This window comes from Herpailurus yagouaroundi, unplaced genomic scaffold (genome assembly GCF_014898765.1).
Source record: "Herpailurus yagouaroundi ecotype Mexico unplaced genomic scaffold, PumYag 186, whole genome shotgun sequence".
NCBI classification, from domain to species: Eukaryota; Metazoa; Chordata; class Mammalia; order Carnivora; family Felidae; genus Herpailurus; species Herpailurus yagouaroundi.
The window spans coordinates 40,112,248-40,133,828 of NW_024412417.1; the positions used below are offsets into that span (position 1 = coordinate 40,112,248).

General features: G+C 50.5%; 1 protein-coding gene across 1 annotated transcript in view; it reads left to right on the forward strand.

The window, feature by feature from the left end:
- TG (thyroglobulin) overlaps positions 1–21,581 on the forward strand; it is a 244,730-nt gene that overhangs the window by 80,006 nt on the left and 143,143 nt on the right. Inside the window, exons 28-34 of the mRNA XM_040494469.1 lie at positions 3,855–3,920; positions 5,760–5,840; positions 10,760–10,897; positions 11,729–11,905; positions 13,514–13,625; positions 16,136–16,215; positions 16,912–17,055. Of these exons, the coding sequence (XP_040350403.1) occupies positions 3,855–3,920; positions 5,760–5,840; positions 10,760–10,897; positions 11,729–11,905; positions 13,514–13,625; positions 16,136–16,215; positions 16,912–17,055 (798 nt within the window). The remainder of the gene's footprint in view (positions 1–3,854; positions 3,921–5,759; positions 5,841–10,759; positions 10,898–11,728; positions 11,906–13,513; positions 13,626–16,135; positions 16,216–16,911; positions 17,056–21,581) is intronic.

Sequence of the window (21,581 nt, forward strand, 5' to 3'; positions counted from 1 at the left end):
GAATCAGGCTCCGGGCCAAACCCCAAAACTTCTAAATGTGTGTGCGTTCTTGCTGCCTTGATTACCGAGAGAGAGGCGATGAGTCAGTGTGGAGCCCTGTTTGTGTAACAGGGATGTTCTAACTCAACTATCACGGAAGGAATGGGACAAATGTCTGGACAGTTAAAACTGTTTTTGCTTTAGGGGCGCCTGGTGGCTCCGTCAGTTAAACGTCCGACTCTTGATTTCCACCCTGGTCGTGATCTCACGGTTTGTGGGTTCAGGCCCTGCATCGGGCTCTGCACTGACAGTGCAGAGCCTGCTTGGATTCTCTCTCTCTCCCTCTCTCTCTGCCACCCCCCTCCACTCTCTCTCTCTCTCACAATACATAAATAAACTTAAAGAAACCTGTTTTATGTTAGACTATTGCTTAGCAGGAAAGGGGAGGCATAACGTTTGCTTCTGTTCTGTGTTCCTCCTTGCAATCAACGACAGCTCTGCAGCAGGGATTATGCTCGGTGTGGGTGATACAAAGATGAAGAAGGCCCCGTTCCCAACCTCGGAAAGCTCTAGTACATTCAAGGACAATTACAGTCAAGTGTGAGCTTAAAGACAGAGGTGTTTGTTGAGTGCTGCGGAAATCCAGAGGAGGGGTACATAACCCAGCCAGGGGGGTTGTGGGGGCCTTCTAGAAGGAGGTGATGTAGATCCTGATTCTTAAAGGGTGAATGGAGGTTAACCAGGTGGCAGGGGACAGGAGTTCTAAGCAGAGAAGAGAAGCACACGCAGTGACGCAGGAGCCTGAAAGCACGTGTTAGGTGTAACTGGGAAGATGGGCACCTTGCAGACGCCGGGCGGCTGCTCACACTTTCAAGAACCTGATCGCAGGGAAGGGAATTCTGAAATGTGTAGCAGCTCTTGCAAGACGGGAGGTAGGATTGCCTTTCGGGAAGGATACCCGGGTGCTGTGTGGCTCGGTCGGGGGTGGGGGTGGGAAGGAGTCAAGGGAACCAGTGAAAAATCTAATCGTGTCAAAAGATGTGTTAAAACTGTGTGAAAGGGTGGTGGGTCCCTTGGCAGGGGCGGATCTGAGACTAGTTTAGGCAACAGGCTGGTTGGATGTGGAGACTGATGCAGGGGAGGAGGGTGGCTCCTAGAAGGTGAGCAGGAAGGAGGGGGCGCCATCGACCGATCTGGAAAGACGGAGGAGGTAAGTGTGGATATGGACATGGGGTGGGAGATGGGGCAGACAAGAGAGAGCGCAGAGCCATTCTTTTCGTCCCCGTGTTTCCTGCGCACCCCTGTGGAGACCGGGCAATCATATCCGTAGTTAAAATGACCAAGGCATCATCACTTTCTCTGTGTGACTTACAGACACCTACGTGCCAATCTTAGATGTTGGTCGGGTGGTTGTCTGGATCGACCAAGGTGCTCAGTGTTCGTGTGCTGAATTTACCTGAATTCCATTGGATTGAGCTGTGTTGAAATGGGCAAAAACCGAGGATGAGATTAAGACTCGCCATATTTTCCAGGCTAGAAGTCACAGGGCTCCTTTGCCTCGAGATGAATAAAAAGTGGGTCAGAAGGTCCCATTCCCATCACAGCGCAGTGCATTCTGGGCACCCCCCCCCCCCCAGTACAGTGTGAGATCTGTGTGCACCTGTGTGGAGCACCTGTTCTCCTCTGGGTGATGGAGGGCACTGTGATTTTCTCTGCCGCTCCATGAAGGCAGGACCTACTCTGCACACATCGTCGAGATATTCTGGACCGCATGAGAGTCTCACCAACTCACCCAAGTCAGAAATGGGAACTGCCGAGTGGTGAAGAAATCCCTGAGAGATTGTTGCTCTTGGGAAGAAGCAGGGGTGTGGATGTGAACTAATACTTGTTGAGGGTCCCTGATCCAAATGCAAGTACCCCTCATGGTAAAGTACGTCATGAAGTGGTCCTTGGTTTTAGTCTTGGGTTTGAGAGCACTAAAGCACCCTTCCGCTAAGATGCGTCTCCTGCTTTTACAGGATAAGTAAGAATCCTAATGGATGGCCTACGCTGTTTTGAAAATTGTATTGACTTTATTTACTTATGTTATTGACATTTATGTTACCAAAAGCATATATTTGTATATCTATATTTACATCTTCCTTCCCTCCTTCTTTCTTCTCTCTCCCTTCTTTCTTTCTTTCGTTCTTTCGTTCTTTTGTTCTTTCGTTCTTTCTTTCTTTCTACTTCCATCCTTTTGAAGAGTCAGTATGCCAAATATATTTAGTGTAAAAAGACTTAAGACACAAATTCCCTAATTTCTCGTGGGACAAAGTCCCCTAGTCTGACCTTCATCATAAGCAAATGTGATCAGGAAAGATGGCGGAAGCAGAACAGATCGAGCCCCTGCTCGGTGTTGGTGTTGGAGGAGTATACAGTGGCTCCTCTGTACTGTGTAGAGTGAATTTCACATTTTCAGAGATCCAAGTCTCTATCTTCCAGATATCATAGGTTTTAACTTCCCCAAAGTTTTATAAGTGACAACCACCCTCTGAAGAGGGCTTTGAGAGAATTATGAGTAGGTCTTCTAAGGAAACATGAAATCCCAATATTGGGTAGCGTGAGATGTTCTAGAATCATTATTTATTCCCAGGTTAGCAGGAAAACCAAGTGGAAGTGCAGCTCAATATTTTTGATTCACCCCCGTGGCCCAGCATGGGGTGGCCACGCCCCATGGGAGGGGCAAGCATGGTAATTCTTGGTGGGGAAGGGCTCATGACTTTAATAGCTGAATTTCCCAAATAGGTCACTGTTTAATTGAACTTCTTTAAACCTCCTTAAACACCTCTCTAAACACAAGAACCTTTACAGATGTTTGCCATTTTGGAGGGGCAGAATTCTAAAATATGTTATCCTCTCTTTGGTGAGGTGATTGAAAGCATGGGGTTTGGAGCCTAGAAAGTGGTGTTTGAGTTCTGGCATTGACTTCTCTGGATTTTGACCTTCACCTGCAAATTAGGGGCAAAAAAGGCCTACTATGAGGTTTAAATGAAGCAATATCTGGAAAGTGCTCCTCATAGTGTTGGGCAAATGGCAATGATGCTTAATAATAATTGGCTCTAATAATATGTCGTTCTTAATAATAGTGAACAAGACGTGATCACTTCTTCATGTCTCAGACTGTGAGCCAGGTGTTTCCTGCCATGTGTGGGGTTGTCTGCCTCAGAATCTGTACTTTCTGAGCTCTTCTCTTAGCCTCTCATAACACAGGGGGATTGGCAGGGTCTTAGGGCTGAGCGGAGGCAAGAGAGGCTGCCCTGACCATCAAGGAATGGTGTGGCAAAGCCGGTCTCATCCAGGGGTGATGCCGGAGGAGTGTCGTTTGGCAGAAAAGGACACTGAATAATATTAGTAACAAATTAAATAATGGCAGCTACCAACCATAGGGTGCACATCAAATGTGGAGGATACAGAAGAGACTTCACAGTATTCCCAGCCTCCCATCATCATCCCCATTTTCCCCCAAGGCCAGAGCCTCAGAGGACTGAAGTGACAGGGATGATGGACGCAGCCCCAGGGTCTCCGTGGACTTGGTTCTCTTTTGGCTAATCCCCGGTTCCTTCGGTAATATTCTGTCTCATGGTTTCCTGGCCTCTCCCCACGACCGTCTCTTTGATGCCCTGAGCCAGACACCTGGGGTCCGACCAGCTCTGGCTTTGTACCAGAGATCTGGAAGACCCCTCCACGAGGCTCCCTCTTTGAGTGCGCCTCGATGGGAAATAGAGTTCTCAGGCAAGAGGGGCCCGTGTGGGAGCGGTGGGTCAGCGTGGCCATGGCGGGTCCCCCGTGAGAACCAGCACATCGAAGCTCATGGAAATAAATATCTCCCTTTGCAGTTCCGGCAGCCCTGGAAGGAACTCAGGATGCCGTTACCAGCTTCCAGCAGGTTTATCTCTGGAAAGGTGAGCTGTGGATATGTGTTTGGGGGAGAGGGAGCGGGACCCTGATTACGCGAGACTGTCTGGCCCCACCTCTCGTTCACAGGGCACTCTGCTCCCCAGAGAGACAACTGTAGAGATTTGCTTTCCAAGTGAGGGCTCTGTGTGGCATAGAAGGGTTCGGCTCTCATCAGATAAGATACCAAACCTTAGAAAGAAAAATGGAAAGTGTGGAAACCCCAGAGGGGATGGGGGAAGGAAGCGTGGCTTCCTGTGAGGTCACGTTCGCTGCCCACAAGCTGCCCTTGCTACAGGATCGGAGCTCTGAGGCCCCAGCAGACTAGGGAGGCATTTCCCCAGGGGCCACGGCCACGGCCACGCTGAGGTCAGGGTGAGAGGACAGGACACGTGGTGGTGCCTTGACCCTGCTTACAGGGAGTGCTTCTGGTAGTGCCCATTTGGCATCTCCTGACTGCTTTGTTTGCCTCCTCTGAGTTTACCCAACGTCGACCAAGTGCCTACTCAGAGCCCGGGACACGGGATGGTTCAAGACATCATGGAGGAGAGGAGTCTGAGTGAAGTAGAATGAGAGGGAGAGCTGAGGCACAGCTTTCACTGTGGGGGCTCCAGCCTCGGGCAGTGGACCCTTACAAGCCATGGCCATGGGGCTAGCGGGAGGGTGAGGACAGATCCCGCCCCTACATCACTTCCCTCCTCTTCCCTTGATCCCTCCTCACCCACGTCAGGTCCCCTTAGAGACAGGACTGTTTCTGTGCCCGCGAGCTGAGATCATGGGAAAGAACACAGGGCATGGGGTAGAGTCCCCAGGTACGATTTCTGGTTCTGTTACCCACCACCTTGTGACCTGGTGCACATCAGTTATCCCCCCCACAAGCCCTGGCTTCTGGTGGGCAACATGGCGGTAAGAGCTCTCGCCTTCCAGGGTCATGTGAGCACAGCCAAGGTAGTTGCAGGTGAAGTGCAGGGAGCAGTGCCCCGTGCATCCGTGCTGCTAACTCATGCCAGTGGTGGTGAGGACGGAGGTAGGGCAGAAGGAAGAATGAGGGAGAGGAAGGAACGGAGGGCGTCCATCATAGTCTCGTTTTAAAGTGATTTAATGAGATTATACACTTCTGTCTCGGTCGTCCCTGTAAGGTGGCTATATAAAGGGGTGACATTTTTTCCATTTTGCAGACAAGAAAAACAAAGCGTGGCGAGGGTCAGTGATGTGCCCCCGGGGATTGCTGGGGGTGGGACCCAGACTCTGGCTCCGAATTCAGTGCTTCCTCGTTACCTAAATTTTCTGATAAATAAGCAGCTAGCTGGTGAAGAATGAAGGAATTTCTCCTCCCTAGGACATTTGCAGCGCTGAGCAGAAGCACCCACAGGCTTGTCTAATGCCCTGTTCTCCCCATAGGCTCACTCTGCTTTCCTGGAAGACAAGTTCCCAACTTGAGGGTTTTATTTAATTTTTTTCAAATTCGAACACACCTACTTGCCACCTGCATATTCTGGGATAAGTCCTTTCATCTCTACACAGTTCCATTTTTCGTTTCTAGAGAAAAATGGGAATCTTCCTCCTTGCCTTCATGGGGTGTGTTAAAGGCCAATATTTATGGACACATTTCGTTAGCTGTGCAAGTGGTAATCATTTCAAAAGCGAGGACAGTCACGGTTTTGTTATTGAGAGGTTGGCTGTTGTTCCCTAAATGGCCAAAGGGTACAGTCCTCTGCCCCTGGATTTGTCCCAGATCCTGTCTTAGGCACCTGGCTGTGGACCGTGAGGATTTTCCACATCGCCACGTTGTCGATCCCTTTTTCCGCCCCAACATGAGGACAGCAATACTTCCTTTTTACTCCTAGATTCGGACATGGGGTCTCGGTCTGAGTCTATGGGATGCAGAAAAGACACGGAACCAGGGCCAACGTCTCCAACAGAACCAGGTACCGGCCCCGAAACCTTTTATATACTTGGTGTGTGGCTGGAGTCGAGATGGTGAGGCCAAGGGTCTAGTCAGTGGATGGACTTGTTAGCATCGCTCTGTTACGTAGCCATGGACTGCCCTCTTAGCTTTTAACCCCAGTTATTCACTTCACAAACAGGGACAGCCATTCAGTGGGGCCATTGGCACAGAAAGCAAAGTGAGATCATGGCCACATCAACAGTGCTACTGGAAAGCAAAACAACCCTCATCCCAACACCGGCAAAAATCGATTAAAGGGCAAGTTTCATCTGACTGTGGTCAGTGAGTGTGAGCAAAAGGTACCTATTCTGGAATTGTGCAGTGAGTGGGATTTCTAGAGAGTCTTTTGAGAAAGGGTCATTTTGTGCAGCGGACGATAGAAATCCATACATCGATAGGGACAGAATGTATGTGCGGTCTCAGACGCTATCCCTAGCTGTTGCAATTGTTGTTTCTTAGGTGGGGCTAAAACTCAGGGTGGAAGCCAGAAGGAGGAAAGAGGGGAGGGGAAGGAGGAGGAGGAGGAGGAGGAGGAGGAAGAGAAAGGACGGGAAGGGAAGGGAGAGGAGAGGCAGGTTAGTCTATCGGCACAGGGGAGACAGCATGGCCCAACGAAGGGAACACCACATTGCAAAGCAGATAGATTAGGACTTGAGCCTTTTTTTTTTTTTTTTTTTTTTGGCCACTTACCACTAACTCCACGGCCATGGGTACTTTGCTCACCTGATAAGAGCCTTGATTCATCATGTGGAGAATGTACCTTGCTTTCCGCTAATCCCATCATAGATGACATGGCAGTTAAAGCCCCTGGCATGTCGCCTGGTGCTTAACAGATGCCACCAAATTCATAGCCTCTTCCTCTCTCTACCCAGGGCTTTTGTCCAGATCCAATGAGATAATGTACAGAAACCACCAGCAATAGGGCTCATCCCATAGAAGTTGGGCAATTATGAGTTCATTCCGCATCCCTAAGAGTTGCAGGACCCAAGGGTGGAGCCCTGGTTTAAACTGCAGGTTCTCAGCCCCGGAGAGCAGGGTTCAAACCCCACCTCTGCCTCTATCTGCCTGTGCAACCCTCAGTCACCTGCCCTGAGCCTCGGTTTCCCCTTCAATAAATGAGAGAGGGAGCGGTACACCCAATAAGGCGGGGCAAGTGTGGGAATGGGAGCAAGTAACACTGAACTTGCAGTGGCGCAGAGCAGGTGCTGAAGAATTAGTGGCTGTTGTTAGGTGGTGGCAGTGATATCGGTGATGATGATCCAGCACGAAGCCTGGCTCCTAGCAAGCCTTCCTCAAAGTTCTGTCCTCAGGCCTCTCTGTTCCTGTAACTGCACATCAGACAGCAGATCCCAGTTCAGGATGGAAACTAGGGTCAGAGGACATATTCCTGTCCGATGCTGTTAGCAGTGATGTCTTCTGAACCTTCAGAGGTTTTCCAGCGGAGGCTTTAATTTTGCCAGCAGGGTGGTGGGAGTGGGGGGCGGGGGCGGGCGCCTGTGCAGGAGGCTGTCCTTCCTTTGATCTCATCAAGCTCCCTCTCAAGCATTTGGCCTCGTGTCTTCTGCACCATGGCCTAGACCTTCACCTTTCTGATCTTTGCCCCAGCGTATTGGCAAATGCGTTCTTCCCTTCAGAGCCTCCCAAACACGAGGCTGGTGTTCAAGTTTATCTGCTGCCGGCCATTGTCTTCTGGCTGAAGCAAGGGTGAGTTCAAAACTCACGAGGGAGGGAGGCAGAAGAGAGCAAACCCCCTTCCTGAGCCTCCTGGTGGCGGGCCCTGCACTTGGTATTTTGTGTGTATCTCTTCTCGCAAAACTTAGGACAGTTCTGCCGACCGGTATCGTTGTTCCCGCTTTATCAGAGCGATATGAGACTCCGATGCCTCGGTATCCCCTGTCAAAAGCCAGTCCAGCCCGAAGCAAGCAGCGGTGCCAGGTTTCAGACTGTTGCTCAGCTGCCTCCGAAGCCTGGGTTCTTCTAGATCACCGGCCACTCCTTGGCTCGGACGGTGTCGGCTCCAGGGCTGACTCCTGGTGGCCCCCCGGTAACTGAGCAGACGGGGTTTGGTTTGATTTGCAGAGCGAAATTTCTTATTTTCTTATTTTTTTAACTGAGCCAGTAATTTTAAATTGGGAGATTTTATATAAAAATTCAGATTTCAAGCTTCTTGGGAGAAAAACAGAGGAAAAAGCTCTGGCAACACAGGCTTCAAATTTCCGCCTGGCGACCGTCCCCCGAGCGGAGTTGAGCTGCCCCTGCCATCAGGGACATGGCTCTCCCGTTTGCGGCAGTCCCCGCCCTGCGCTGGGTGCTCGTACTGGCCCCTGCCGGTCCTGGGCCGCTTGTGTTAGCCGATTCCCCCCCCCAGCCTTCGTGGTGCCGCGGGGGTCCTCGGGGCAATGAACAGGTGAATGACTTTGGGGCAATTCTGGACGTTTTGTAAAATCCATCATTATACACTATGTCAGGCCATATCTCTAAAACCATCACATGGCTCCCACAGGAAGGACCCATCGGCGCCGGCCCCCCCATCCCCACCTCCTGCCACCACAAAGGGAGCTGGGCCCCTGCCCAAGACCTTGGAGGGATCCAGGCTGAATAGACCCAGCTCAGCTCGGTTTTCCCTTTCCGACTGATTACATTCCTGGGCTGAGGAAGATAACACCCCTGCAGGAGGGGCCCCTTTGATCTGCTCCTCTGCAGCCCGGCCAGTGCCATTTCCGTGGCTTGTTTACCTGGCCTGTGTCCCCAAGAATGGCCTCCCCGATTCAAAGCACAGGGAGCACTTGTCCCCTTTCTGCTCCAGTGTTACTTCAGTGAGTCTGAGTGTTTGGGACACACACAGCAACCTCCTGTCTGGCCAGGCCTGTACCGGCCTCCTTGCCTCCCGGGGGAGTGCGAACAAGAAGGCAAGGAATTCTTCCGAATAATGCTGTGTAAACCAAGTACAAACTGAGTGGGCAACGTATTCATTCTACCGTCCACCAGACACTTTTTGAGCACAAGTGCCGTGCCCTCGGACATTCGCAGGCTAGCGAGGATTGCCCCCGTGCCAGCCATGGCATGACAGCGTAGCAAAGGCTACAATGGGGACAGGTGTCGAGTGTGGTGGGGATGCGGGGGTAGGAGGATGCTAAGCGGCCTGAAGGGGTCAGAAAGGCTTCTCAGAGGAGCCTGGGAGGATCCGCCAGGCATTTCCAGCCTCTGTGCAAAGGCTCTGAGGGCAAATTGATCGAAGGGACTTCAACTTTGTCTTCAGACCTCGTGTGTTCTTTTTTTTTCTTTCTTCCTCTGCTGTCTTAACAAGTGATATCACGGGGCAGGCATGCAAACTGCCCACTGTACAGTAAGAGAGCTTTGTTTTCTAAAAAATGTTTATTCATTTTTGAGAGAGAAACAGAGAGACAGAGTGTGAGTTAGGGAGGGGCAGAAAGAGAGGGAGACGCAGGATCCGAAGCAGGCTCCAGGTTCTGAGCTGTCAGCCCAGAGCACAATGGGAGGCTCGAACCCACAAACCGTGAGATCATGACCTGAGCTGAAGTCGGACGCTTAACCGATGGAGCCACCCAGGCACCCCATTTTTTAAGAGAGCTTTTTTTTTTTTTTTTTTTGCCCATTGTACAATAATATTAAGTTCAAGAACCCAGAAGGCTGGGGAGGCACAGAGAAGGGCGACATTGTCTCTGGGGTCTCTGCCAGGGCTAAACTTCTGGCCTTGGCAGATGTGAGTAAAGATGTCATCTCTGTTGGTGGGTTTTTTTGGTGAGAAAGTTCAGTCTTCATGAGCCTGCTCTATGGAGCATGGAAAGTGGGCCTCTGGAAGGTGCTCAAGTCCAAGGCAAATGGGGGTCCATACGGATGTGATGCCAGATCCCTGGGCTAAGGGGCATTGTAAATGGGCCCCACCTCATCCCCATGAACTGCTTCATGCCCCCAGGTAAGCGCCTATGCAAAGTCAGACCTCTCGTGAAGGGAACATCGAGCCCCTCAGCACTGGGGAGCCTCTTTAGAGTGCTACAGCACATCAGGGCAGGAGGGAACAGCATTGGTCCTTGAAGCACAGGAGGACTAGGTAGGTGAGGAAGAGGGGTGAGCACAGTCAACAGTCCTGGGGCAGCAAGCGATGTGACTGAGCTCCTGGAGCATGAGTCGAGGCAACTGCAGATAAAGCTTAAAACGCAAGTGGAGCCTGGACCAAGAAGAAGGCTGCACTTCTGTCCCGTGGGCGGCGGGGCACCCAGAAAGATCCCGAAGCCAGCGATCATGGTGAGGATACGAGGAACGACTAAGGGATAGCAAAGCTGCAGCTTGCGGTGTGGGGCCGGGCAGAGCTGTCTTCACAAATGTAGGCTGCCATCTGGGAGAGAGACAGCACTTCTGCGTGGCTTCAAAAGACAGGAGCATCAGTGGCTCAAAGTGACAGACCATTTGGACTCCACAAGTCCCCAGTGGTGGAGTGGCCTGCTATGGTCAGCACGGACGCGTCACACAGGGCTGCAGGGGCACCGGCCAGAAATACCATGGGGAAAAGTCCTGCCTTGGGTGCAAAGTTGAACCAGATGGCTCCCAAGGTGTCTTCCAAACTAAGATTCTAAGATCTTGCAACTCTATAATTTTAGGACTTTCTGAAAGCTTCCAGCCCCTTCCTGCCTGGCTAGACTCCCAGCCCTATTGCCTCCAGACCTGTTCTGGCTTCACACAGACTAAAAAAAAAATGTGTGTGTGTGTGTGTGTGTGTGTGTGTGTGTGTGTGTGTGTGTGTGTGTGTTGTGTGTGTGTGTGAGACAGAGACAGAGACAGAGACAGAGACACAGAGGGAGAGAGGAGGGGAGAGAGCGAGAGAGAGAGACTCACTGTGGAGATAAAGCAAAGGAAGTTGACCCTCTCCTTCTTTTTCAGATTTGGCAACAGAACTTTTCTTCCCCGTGGACCTTAACCAGGTCATTGTCAATGGAAGCCTATCCCTGCCCAACCAGCAGCACTGGCTTTTCAAACACCTGTTTTCCCCTCAGCAGGCAAACCTGTGGTGCCTGTCTCGTAAGTATCCTTAGAACACATCCTTCCTCTTCTGGATCCTCTGGTCAGGCAACACAGACCTAGTTTTACGACTCTTGAGAAATAGATAGGATGAGACTCAATGGCATAACTCAGGAATCACTTCAGTGTTAGTACCAGGGATGATACAAAAGAAAGACAGGACGTAACCCATCGATTCAAGAAGCTTATAGTAGAGATAATCTCTACTCTACTCCCAGAACCTATCATCCATCCATCCATCCATCCACCCACCCATCCACCCATCCTTTACCCAATAGGCATGTGCTATGTTTAGTATGTGCTATGTTCTAAGCCTTGCATTTGACCTTGGGGATGAGAAAACAAAAGAAGATGAATAAACTATAATCCATCCTTGTGAAAAAACTGTATGATCTCACATATACCAGTGGGAGAGTCTGACATGGGAGTGGAACAGGGGAGATCATTCACAGAGTTCACAAAAGTTTTATAGTCCCATGGCCTCAGGTCTGAAGATCCCAACTGCCTCTGAGATGGTCCTGGGTAAAGATCCAGTGGAATTTTGCTCTCTCTTCCCCTGTATTTCTGAGTTCACAGCTCACTCTTCACCTTCTTAGATTCTGCTTTCATTCAGAGTCACGTGGACTCCCTGTTTGGTGCACAATCGTCTCCCCAGCTAGCAGAACTCTAGTATTTTCTCTTGGGCCTTTCAGAATGGATATTCTCAATGGTCCTGGGCCTCTGTCCCCCAAGGAAGAATCTCTTCCCGGCATGTCTTCCCAGTAGATCCTGTAGAGGTTACTTTCCCTCAGGCCTCCCAAGGACCGAAACCCACTGCTCTTTTGCCTACAGGCTGTATCCAGGAGCCCTCTTTCTGTCAGCTGGCGGAGATAACAGACAGTACACCCTTGTACTTCACCTGCACCCTCTACCCAGAGGCCCAAGTGTGTGACGATGTCATGGAGCCCAATCCCAAAGGCTGCAGACTATTCCTGCCCCACCGGCCAAAGACCCTGTTCCGGAAGAAAGGTGGGTGCTTCGTGGGATTTGCGCAAACGGCATCTCCAGTGGGCTACTGGCTCCTTGGTTTTAGAAATATCCACATTAACTTATTCTTCTTTTTGAAATTAAGGTTACTCACGCTCCTTGTAACAATGCGACACCATTTAGAAACACATCAAGTTGACCATAGAGAATAATCCTGTTCTGCAATCGTACTCCTTAGAGAAAGCCACCATTAATGCACCTATCAGTTCAAATTCCATTTGGCTATCTGTTACGGAAAATCCCAACAGTGGCTTTCACAAGATAGAAGTTGATTTTTCTCTCTGAGGACATTAATGCCACTTTTTTTTTTTTTTATGGAGTGTTTTTCCCCTGCACAGTCTCCATTTCTTCTGGGATATTATCATGCTTTGTTTACTGTTCTATCTGTGCTGGAGTTCTTTCTCAGATATCTGGTGACCCTCGGTTTTACATTCAAATGTAAGAGAGGGGCCCAGAAACTGATTGGGAAGCTCAGAGTGTGTGGTGAGAGCTCACTGCCCATGTCTAAAAACCGTGGCTAAGTTACTGATGCTAAACACAAAATTTAGCCATGCTCATCCAGGCATCTGACACAATCCTACAGGTTTCCCTGTAGGATAATCTAGTTGGGCCACACTTTGGGGGGATCCCTCAGGTCTTTATTTATGGGTCCTTCCCATGAAGGAATCTTGTAACACCTGGCCTGAGGCCATGAGCCTGACTGCTGTTAGTTTGGATGCCAAATAAGGTTGGAAGATGAGAGTCTCAGTCGTCACCATGTAGGTGGATCTGAAAGAATCCCCTAGTTTCAGTGTGGGATTCCCACCACGAACACCACCTGGTGCATCGAAGAGATCCTCTCTTTTTTGTTCTTTTCGGAGAATAAGCCTTCTATCTTCTGCAGTGGGGAGAAGGCACTTGTCTCCTGTGCAGAAGCGGGGAAGCTGTCCGGAGACCTAACTGCTTCTTCTAGAGATTTCCGGACTATCCTGGTTTAGGCCACCTTCATCCCAGTGATGTCAATATTTAAACTTTTGGGGATTCCAGAAGGTGTATAGGGTATCTTGTTCTTCCCACAGAAAAGTTGAGGATTCAGCTTTCTTAGCTCCTGTGTGTGCTCTCTAGCTTCCAGAGTTGTTGCTGTATCCCTTCTCCTATTCTTTGCAAGTTTTTTTTTTAACGTTTATTTTTGAGAGAGAAAGAGAGACAGCAACAGAGCACAAGTCGGGTGGGGGGGGGGCAGAGAGAGAGGGAGACACAGAATCCGAAGCAGGCTCCAGGCTCCGAGGCATCAGCACAGAGCCCGACGCGGGGCTCGAACTCACGAACCGCAAGATCATGACCTGAGCGGAAGTCGGACGCTCAGCTGACTGAGCCACCCAGGCGCCCCATCCTATTCTCTTTATTCTTGTGTGTGTGAGCCTTTACAAGAATCCCCTTACTGTCATTTTAGTGAGATTTGTGATAAGAACAGAGAGTAAGCATGTGAGTTTAATATGCCATCTTTAATTGGAAACTCTCGATCTGTTGTATCTACCCTAATCTTCATATTTCATAGATACAACAAATCTCTCTCTAGATAATATATAATTTCTTTCTTCCCCTGTGTAGTTATACTGCGAGATAAAGTGAAGAACTTTTATACTCGCCTGCCGTTCCAAAAACTGACGGGGATTTCCATTAGAAACAAAGTGCCCATGTCTGAAAAATCCATTTCCAATGGGTAAGCTACTTCTGTCCTCTCAAATCTTTATTGTTAAGACTTTTCTGCTTCCGTAAGAAGGTGACTTAATATCAACTAAAGGCACATACATAAGAAACTGTAAAACCCAACGCAAAGAGTGGAAAGGTAATGAGGAGGTGACCATATCTAAAAACCGTGGCTAAGTTACTGATACCAAACACAAAATTTAGCCATGCTCTCCAGGCATCTGACACAAAAGGGAGATACTGACCCGTGTCTTATTAATTAACAGATATTATCAAGTGTTGTGATAAACTTGATCGGCAAAGTCTCACTATGCCGTGTGCAAAATCTGGAGAGAAGGTAGAACTTCTAACAAGCTCATAAGCTTATCAGGAATTTTAATTTGTTTGATATATTATTTTTAAAAGTATGTTATTATATATTTAGGTAGTTAGCTGTTATTTAGTTGTTTTACTTGAAGGTGATGTTTCTCTCAGCCTGGTCTTTGGATCCCACCCATCAGAATCACCAAGAGGATGTTTTGCAAACTACATTCCTGGGTCCTTTCCTGGACCTACTGAGTCAGCATTTCCTGGGATGGGGCTCAAGAATCTGAATTTTAAGTAAAATTCTCCTCCAGGTGATTCTTTTCTACTTTAGAATTCGAGAGTCCTTGGCCTATGAACTGTTGGTTTATGAAGTGTTGTTGATTTATGAAACTGTGTCATGTTGCTGGTGGTTGAGATCTGCTTTTGAAGGGGCGCCCGGGGGGCTCAGTCGGTGAAGTGTCCAACTTCAGCTCAGGTTGTGATCTCACGGTGTGTGAGTTCAAGCCCCTCATCGGGCTCTCTGCTATCAGCACAGAGCCCACTTTGGATCCTCTGTCCCCCTCTCTCTGCCCCTCCCTCCCACACTCTCTCAAAAATAAATGAACACTTATGTTCATTTATTTTTGAGAGAGAGACAGAGCATGAGAGGGGGAGGGGCAGAGAGAGGGAGCCACAGAATCCGAAGCAGGCTCCAGGCTCCGAGCTGTCAGCACAGAGCCCGATGTGGGGCTCGAAGCCACGAACCTGAGATCATGACCTGAGCCAAAGATGGGCGCTCAACCAACTGAGCCACCCAAGCGCTCCTAAATGGACATTACAAAAAAAAAGATCTGCTTTTGAAAATGGACTTAAAAGGTTGATATGGGGTAGGCTGTCTTGAGATCTGGCAGGGCACTGCTTGCAATGCTGGGGCAGGGTCAGAGAGAGAGGGTTGGAACCAGAGATAGATGCCATACTGGTGCTGGGGATGGTTTGATGGGACAGCACATCATCCAGGCTGGAGCTCAGCACTGGGCTTCCAAGAGAGGAAACCACAGTGGTGGGTGGGCAGGTGGGCAGGACTCTGGGAGAGGGAGCCACGGGGCAGGTGGTCCACAGCCATCAGGGCAGAGTTGCAGCCAGCATTGGAAAAATCGTCCAAGACACGGAGGCTTTGTGCACCACAATGCGAGTTGAGTTCAGGGGCTCCTAAGACAAAGAAGGAAAGTGGCAAGAATGAGGCAGTTTGCCCCCACCGAAAAGGAGCTGAAGGGTTGAGCGAGCTCTGGCGAGTCAAGGACGAGCGATCAGAACTGGGACAGGCAGTCAGGGTGAGGGGAGTTAGAGCTGAGCCCGGGAGCATTGGCTTGGAGCCACTACGTTTCTCCAGGACTGGTCCTAGAAGCTGAGGGAGGGGTCTAGCAGCCACACTGGGTTATTCGGCAAAGTAGGTCCCGAGACGGGGCCTGGATACGCTGACCCAGCAAACCAGAGTGTGATTAGCCAACATTACACGGCACATATGAGGGGAAGCTGGGTCGGGGGAGATGTGCCGGTCTTTGCCGACAGACACCTGGTTGGATCACTCGGACCGCAAGCCCATGGGGTCTCCCATTTCTGAAGATGGCTTCTCTACCCTGTCTTCCTTTCCCCAGAGCCCAAAGCCAAACTTTCTCACATTCAGGATGCTGGGTGAGCTTGGCTTAGAGACCGGCACATAACAGGCACAGAATAAATGCTTGATGAAAGAGTGAGCCAATGAATGAAAGATGCCAAGACTATGTTCCTGAGAAAAGAGTAGAATTTTGTTTTTATTTAAGGAAATTTTTTTTAATTAAAAAAAATTTTTTTTTAATTTATTTTTGAGACAGAGGGAGGCAGAACACGAGCAGGGGAGGGGCAGAGAGAGAGAGAGAGGGAGACACACAATCCGAAGCAGGTTCCAGGATCTGGGCTGTCAGCACAGAGCCCGACGTGGGGCTCGAACTCACGGAGTGTGAGATCGTGACCTGAGCTGAAGTTGGACGCTCAACCGACTGAGCCATCCAGGCACCCCTAGAATTTTGTTTTTAGAAGGACCCTCAAAGCTAGGAATCCACTCATGCATACTGGCCACAGCACCCCCACTTTACGGAGTCATGAGGAAAGGAACTCCCGGAAGTAAGAATGACTGTAATTCAGTAGGTCCTGGGCCACTCACAAAACCCCTCTTGCCCGCTCTTTCTCTCCTCGTGCCAGCTTCTTCGAATGTGAACGGCTGTGCGATGCAGACCCGTGCTGTACTGGCTTTGGCTTTCTAAACGTGTCCCAGCTAAAAGGTAAGAGCGAGAGCGACTCCGCCTGCCTGAGCACAGCACTTGGCAGCCTGGAAAACATGCTCCCACATCTGCTCTTTTTGGGGTGGATGGGGAGGTGCCGTCCTTGTTCACACATGGGAAGTGGGGGCCTGGGTGGGGGCGGTGGCTAATACATGGAACAGCCGGCCGGCCGTGGCTCCTGGCCCACCACCTGGGCACCTTGACACGGCACTGCCTGGCTCACATGGCCTCCTTCTAGGCTCCCAGCTCATCTCTCAAGATGCGGCTCAGGCAGCTTGGTGGGATGAACTCTGCATCCATCCATATGACCTGAATTTAAAACTGGATTCAGTGCCTTGCTAGCGATGTGATCCAGGAAAACCCACTTAATCCCAGAGCGTCTCCGCATCCCTCACGTGCAAATGGAAATACAAATCCCCCTCACGGGACTGTGTGAGGATCGAGTGACGGGATGCCAGCAGAGACCAGCCCTGGGCGCGTGGCGGGCGCCCCATCAGGATAAGCTCCCTCCATCCCTGCGCTCTGAGACAAGCTCGTTGCAGTACCCGGGTTTTCACGGGTGGCTAAGATCGTGCCTGGAGTCCGGTAGAGCACCCCAGGCGCCTGCTGGAGGATGGGTTTGCAGGATTTCCCTCATTCAGTTAGCAGTCTTCCCTCATGATCGTCTTTCTGGTCCCGGTTACTCCTTTGCTCCAGGAGGAGAGGTGGCGTGCTTGACTCTGAACAGCCTGGGACTTCAGACGTGCAGTGAGGAAAATGCAGGAACCTGGCGCATTTTGGACTGTGGCTCCCCTGACACTGAGGTCCGCACCTATCCCTTTGGATGGTACCAGAAACCTGGTGAGTCACCCGCCCCTTCTGGCTACGTGGCCGTCTTCGGTTCTCTGCCTGCCAACCATGTATTAGGATGATGTCCTTGGGCTGGGAAGTAGACCAGCCGGGATTCATCGGGTCCAAGTGACAGAAATCGATCCTATAGAACTTCAGCAGGGAGGGAATTTATCTGTTGCTGATAGACTCAAAGCAAAGATGTCTCACCTGGTCTCAGCGACCGGGATGTATTTAGCAGGAATGAATGGACAGTGTCTCCATCATCAGACTTTGGTTGTTGTGGTCAAGCTTTAAATTCAAGGCAGGGAGTTTGGCCCAGCTTGGGCTCTGTGCCCTCCCGCTGCCAGAGGGAGGGTGGGGCAGCCCGAGTGATGTCCTCTCAAGAGGACAGTATGCACAGTGGGAGAGAGGAGGGTCTCCAAAGTATGGTTAAGGGGCTGTTGCTGGGCAGGGGAAACCAATAGACGTGCACTCTGCCACGTTCCCTTGTGTTTTTTTTTGGAACTTGTCAATTAGGGTAATGGAACACACGGCAGTCTTGGGGAGGGAGAGGGCGACACTGGTGTGTATTTGACGATGTACATGGAGTTAGGATTTCAGGGTCAAGGCAGCGTTGCCCCAACGTGGGCGCTTCATACATACGTGCTGATTGTATCCCAGCCCGTTTGGGGAGCTCAGTTTGAAATCGGCCAATGAACGAATGGATGGTCTGCGCGGGATGATGGAGAAGCTCTGTACTCAAATGAAGAGATACGAGTGTCTTCCCAGCTTGCCATCTACTCTATGTTTGTCTTTTGGAAAGTCTTCCCTTGCGTCTGTTTCTCTGTTGGTAGAACAGTGATTGAGACTCACTCTGGTCCCGTCAGCTCCTACCTTCCAGGTGTTTCTAGGTGCGGGTACAGTTGGGGAACAGTGGGGAGCTGCCTGGAGACTGGGCACGTTCACCCTGTGTCCCGGAAGCAAATCCAGAAGGATGTGCCGGGCACAAAAAGATTGAAAACCCCCTCTGAGTAGGTGTCCAATGGAGAGGCTGAGATGAGGTTCGTTATCTCCAATCATGGCTTCCTCCCTCGTTTCAGAGGCAATATAGGACTGATGCTGGCCCTGCCAGGGCACTTGTCCTGGAAATGGGACTCATGGAATGTGCAGTTGAGAGGAATCTTAGAGATCTATAACTTGGATCTCTACACCCTTCACCCAACGCAACGCGTTGCCCCAAAGGAGAAAAGGAGGGGAAAACTGATATTACGTGTCTGCTGCGTGCCTGCACGTGCCGGGGCTTCTACGAGGGCGTGGAATTTAATACCCATGAACGGGCATTCTCTCCTCCATTTCAAGATGAGGAGAGGGTGGCATAGGAAGTTGGAGCTACTAGACCCCAAACCACACAACTAGAGTCAGGCTACAAGGCCAGAGCTGGTGACCCTAGATGTCACTCTTCTCCGGTTCCACGTTGCTGGCAGGTCTTTCCCATCCCGTGAGTGATTGGATGTGACAATGTCCAGACCCTTTGACCGGTTTTCCCCTAACTCAATTAACTAATAAGCAATTTATTAACACATTGAAAAAACAATAATAAAACTAACTAGGAAGCTAAGAGACCAAACCCGTCAGTGGTGTGGCCTCTTGCTCCAGAGCTGTATCCAACTTGAAGGGGCTGGGATGGGGCTCCGTGGTAGAATCTGGCCCCGGCCCTTGTCCCTGAGCCTACTAACCCCCGAGGCATTCCTTGGCTTTAGGGCAGATTTATGTGGAGTTAATGACTAGCAGGCTGAATGGAATCTTCCCCGCTGATGTCTACCTTGAGCATCTTGTGACTGATCCTTGATCTGAATTCACTGGGGGTCAGGGTCATGCTTTTAATTTTATTTTAACATCCTGATTTATTTTAGGAAAAACATCAGGGTTGTATGATGACATAGCCTCGCTGGGTTTCTATTTAGAGAAGAATGTTCCATATAGGCTTTAACTCACAGGGACAGGGGAGAAGTGAATGCTTGCTTAGCACTACGGCCCCCCGGGAGACCCCAGGGCCAGCCCTGCTTATTTCGGGGGCTTCGAAATGGAACCCTTCGTCTTCAGAGCTTCCCCACCCGTCTCTCCTCCCATCCCCCCTCCCATCTCCTCACCCCGCAGAAGACTGAAAAATGTCTTTCTCGAGAATCTTCATCTGGCTCAGGGAAGACTTGGGTAAAAAGAAGCTTAAGATATAAGTCATTTGTTCAGAAATATCATGGGAATCCGGGACCGGGGCGTTACAACATCATGGCAGGAGGTGGCAGAGAGAAGAACCCAAGGTGCTCATTGTCCCAGTTCATTCCATCTGTTCTGTTTCTTTTCATCGGACGGCACAGACCCCTAGCTTTTTCCAATATATATTTTGTCAGGCTGGGGACTCAGAGTCCTGTCCAGAAACTGCGGGCCGGGGAATTAAAAATGCACAGCGGTGCTCTCTTTCAAAGGACACTGACTGAGCATTGGCCATGCCCAGGGCCTCTGGTGTTACTAATCAGCCTGTATTCATCGGACTCTTTCTGTGTGCCTGGCTGGATAAAGCATTTATAAGCCTTATCTCATCTAATCTTCACAAATGCTGTTAGATAAGGAAAGGGAGGTTCAGACAGGTTAGGTCACTTGCCCAAGGCCACACAGGAATCACATCTTATTCAGACCCAACCACATAACATAATGATTCAGTCAGTCAGAAAGACCTAGGTCTGAACTCTGACTCTGTCATATGCCCACCTGAACCATGAAGGGTGGAAAGGACCCTAATCTCCTCTCCATCAGTTTTGGCACACGCAGCGTAAGTTTTTATGGAGGAATTCTTGGAAAGAATTTCCATAGTAGGCTTTGGCCCTTGCTTCAGATCCATGGCTTGGCCTTTTAGTCTGTTGACCTCTATATTGAGTGTTGACCACAGGCCCCAGATTAGACTCCAGGCTGAGAGCCAGAGACGAGAGGCATAACCCAGGACCCGTTTCTGAAGAACCGCCCCTGAGGCAGGGGAAGGGAAGTGATACTCACCAAACTCCTGATACACGTTAAACACCGAGGAAACATGAGAGGTAGAAGGTCCTGCCTGCAGAGGGTTTAGCTGGGCTGAGGGGCCGGATACAAGAGAAATGGAACATTTCTTAAGTGCTTACTATATGTCAGAAACCACCTAAGAGTGCTTTTTTCCCCTGTATTAATTTGCTAACCCCTGTGAAATGGGCTGTATTCCTATCCTCCTGCGAGGAGATAATTATTCTCTCTGCAAGCAGAGATGTAGCTGAGGTTCCCGTGGGGGCTGACGACGGTGGGGTCAGGGGGCTTCTGGAGCACGAAAGGGGAAGAGAATTCTGTTCTACAAGGGATGATGCAAAAGTGTCTCCAGGGGTAAAGGAGAGGGGGCTGATGGGAGCAGTGACCACTGTGTGGGGACAGGCAGCAGGCTACGGAGGTGGGGTGGGCCAGGGTCCTGCCCTCACAGCCCTCAGAGTTTCAGAGACCCGCACACACAGGCAATGGGGCAGTCACAGCATAACGATGGTCCCAGGCTATTCACAGAACAAAGGCCAGGAGAGAGGCACAAACCTGTCTGGGAGCACCAACAGGGGGTCCCAGAGAGCCCACGGCAATGCACTATGGGACTCTGCGGTCCACAGTGAGCAGAAAGTTCCACGTGTCGGTGCAGAACAGAGGCTCAGGCTGAGAGAGTGTGAATGCAGAAGAGGCTGTTCACGGGCCTGCCCCAGCAGGAGGGCCCAGGGAGCACGCCCGCTTCGCATCCCGGGTGGGAGTGGCCAGTGCTGCTCTGTGGTCGAGCAGTGCCCCAGAGCCCCGGCTTTTCTGGAAAGGGCGGGCCCCCGGGGCCCTCGTACCTTCCCTTTGCTCTTTAAAGAGAACGAAGGCTGCCCGTTCTCTCCGCAGCTGTGCATGGCTGGCAAGCGGCGCAGGGTCTCTGGTTTCTTGATAAAGTCAAATGTGGCTTCTAAAAAAAACAGTCGAAGCTACACAGTTCCTGCTAAGCAAATGCACTTGGACCTTGCAGCAATTCTAGATAAGGGAACATAACCTGGGTAGGAAATGAAAAGCCCATGCAATTAGGCCTGTCTGCAATCCACGTCGAAACTACCACATGGAGGTAGGGTTACTGAATGGTCCACTCTCTGTCCTCATTTGCGTCCTGCCCACAGCTCCTGCCAAGCGCTCAGCGCCAGGTTGGCTCCAGGCACCAGGCTGGCATTTCGCAACAGCATCTTCTTTAGTCCCCAAGCACCCCTGACGAGATAGGGCCTATTGTGAACCCCATTCTGTGCTGTGCTGGCCAATATTTCGCAGCTGGCGAGGGTGAGTGGAAGCCCTGATTTGTGGCGATTGCCACTTGCCTTGGTGGAAATGTCCCCACCATGGCCACCAACTTGCTCTCTGTCTGTCTTACCCCAAAAGCAAAACCCTATTAAGAAATACTGCTGAGGGGGTGAGAAAGGGTAAGTAATGCAACAGCAGTAGAACCACGTGATCTGTTGTCTGCTGAGATGAGCTGCTGG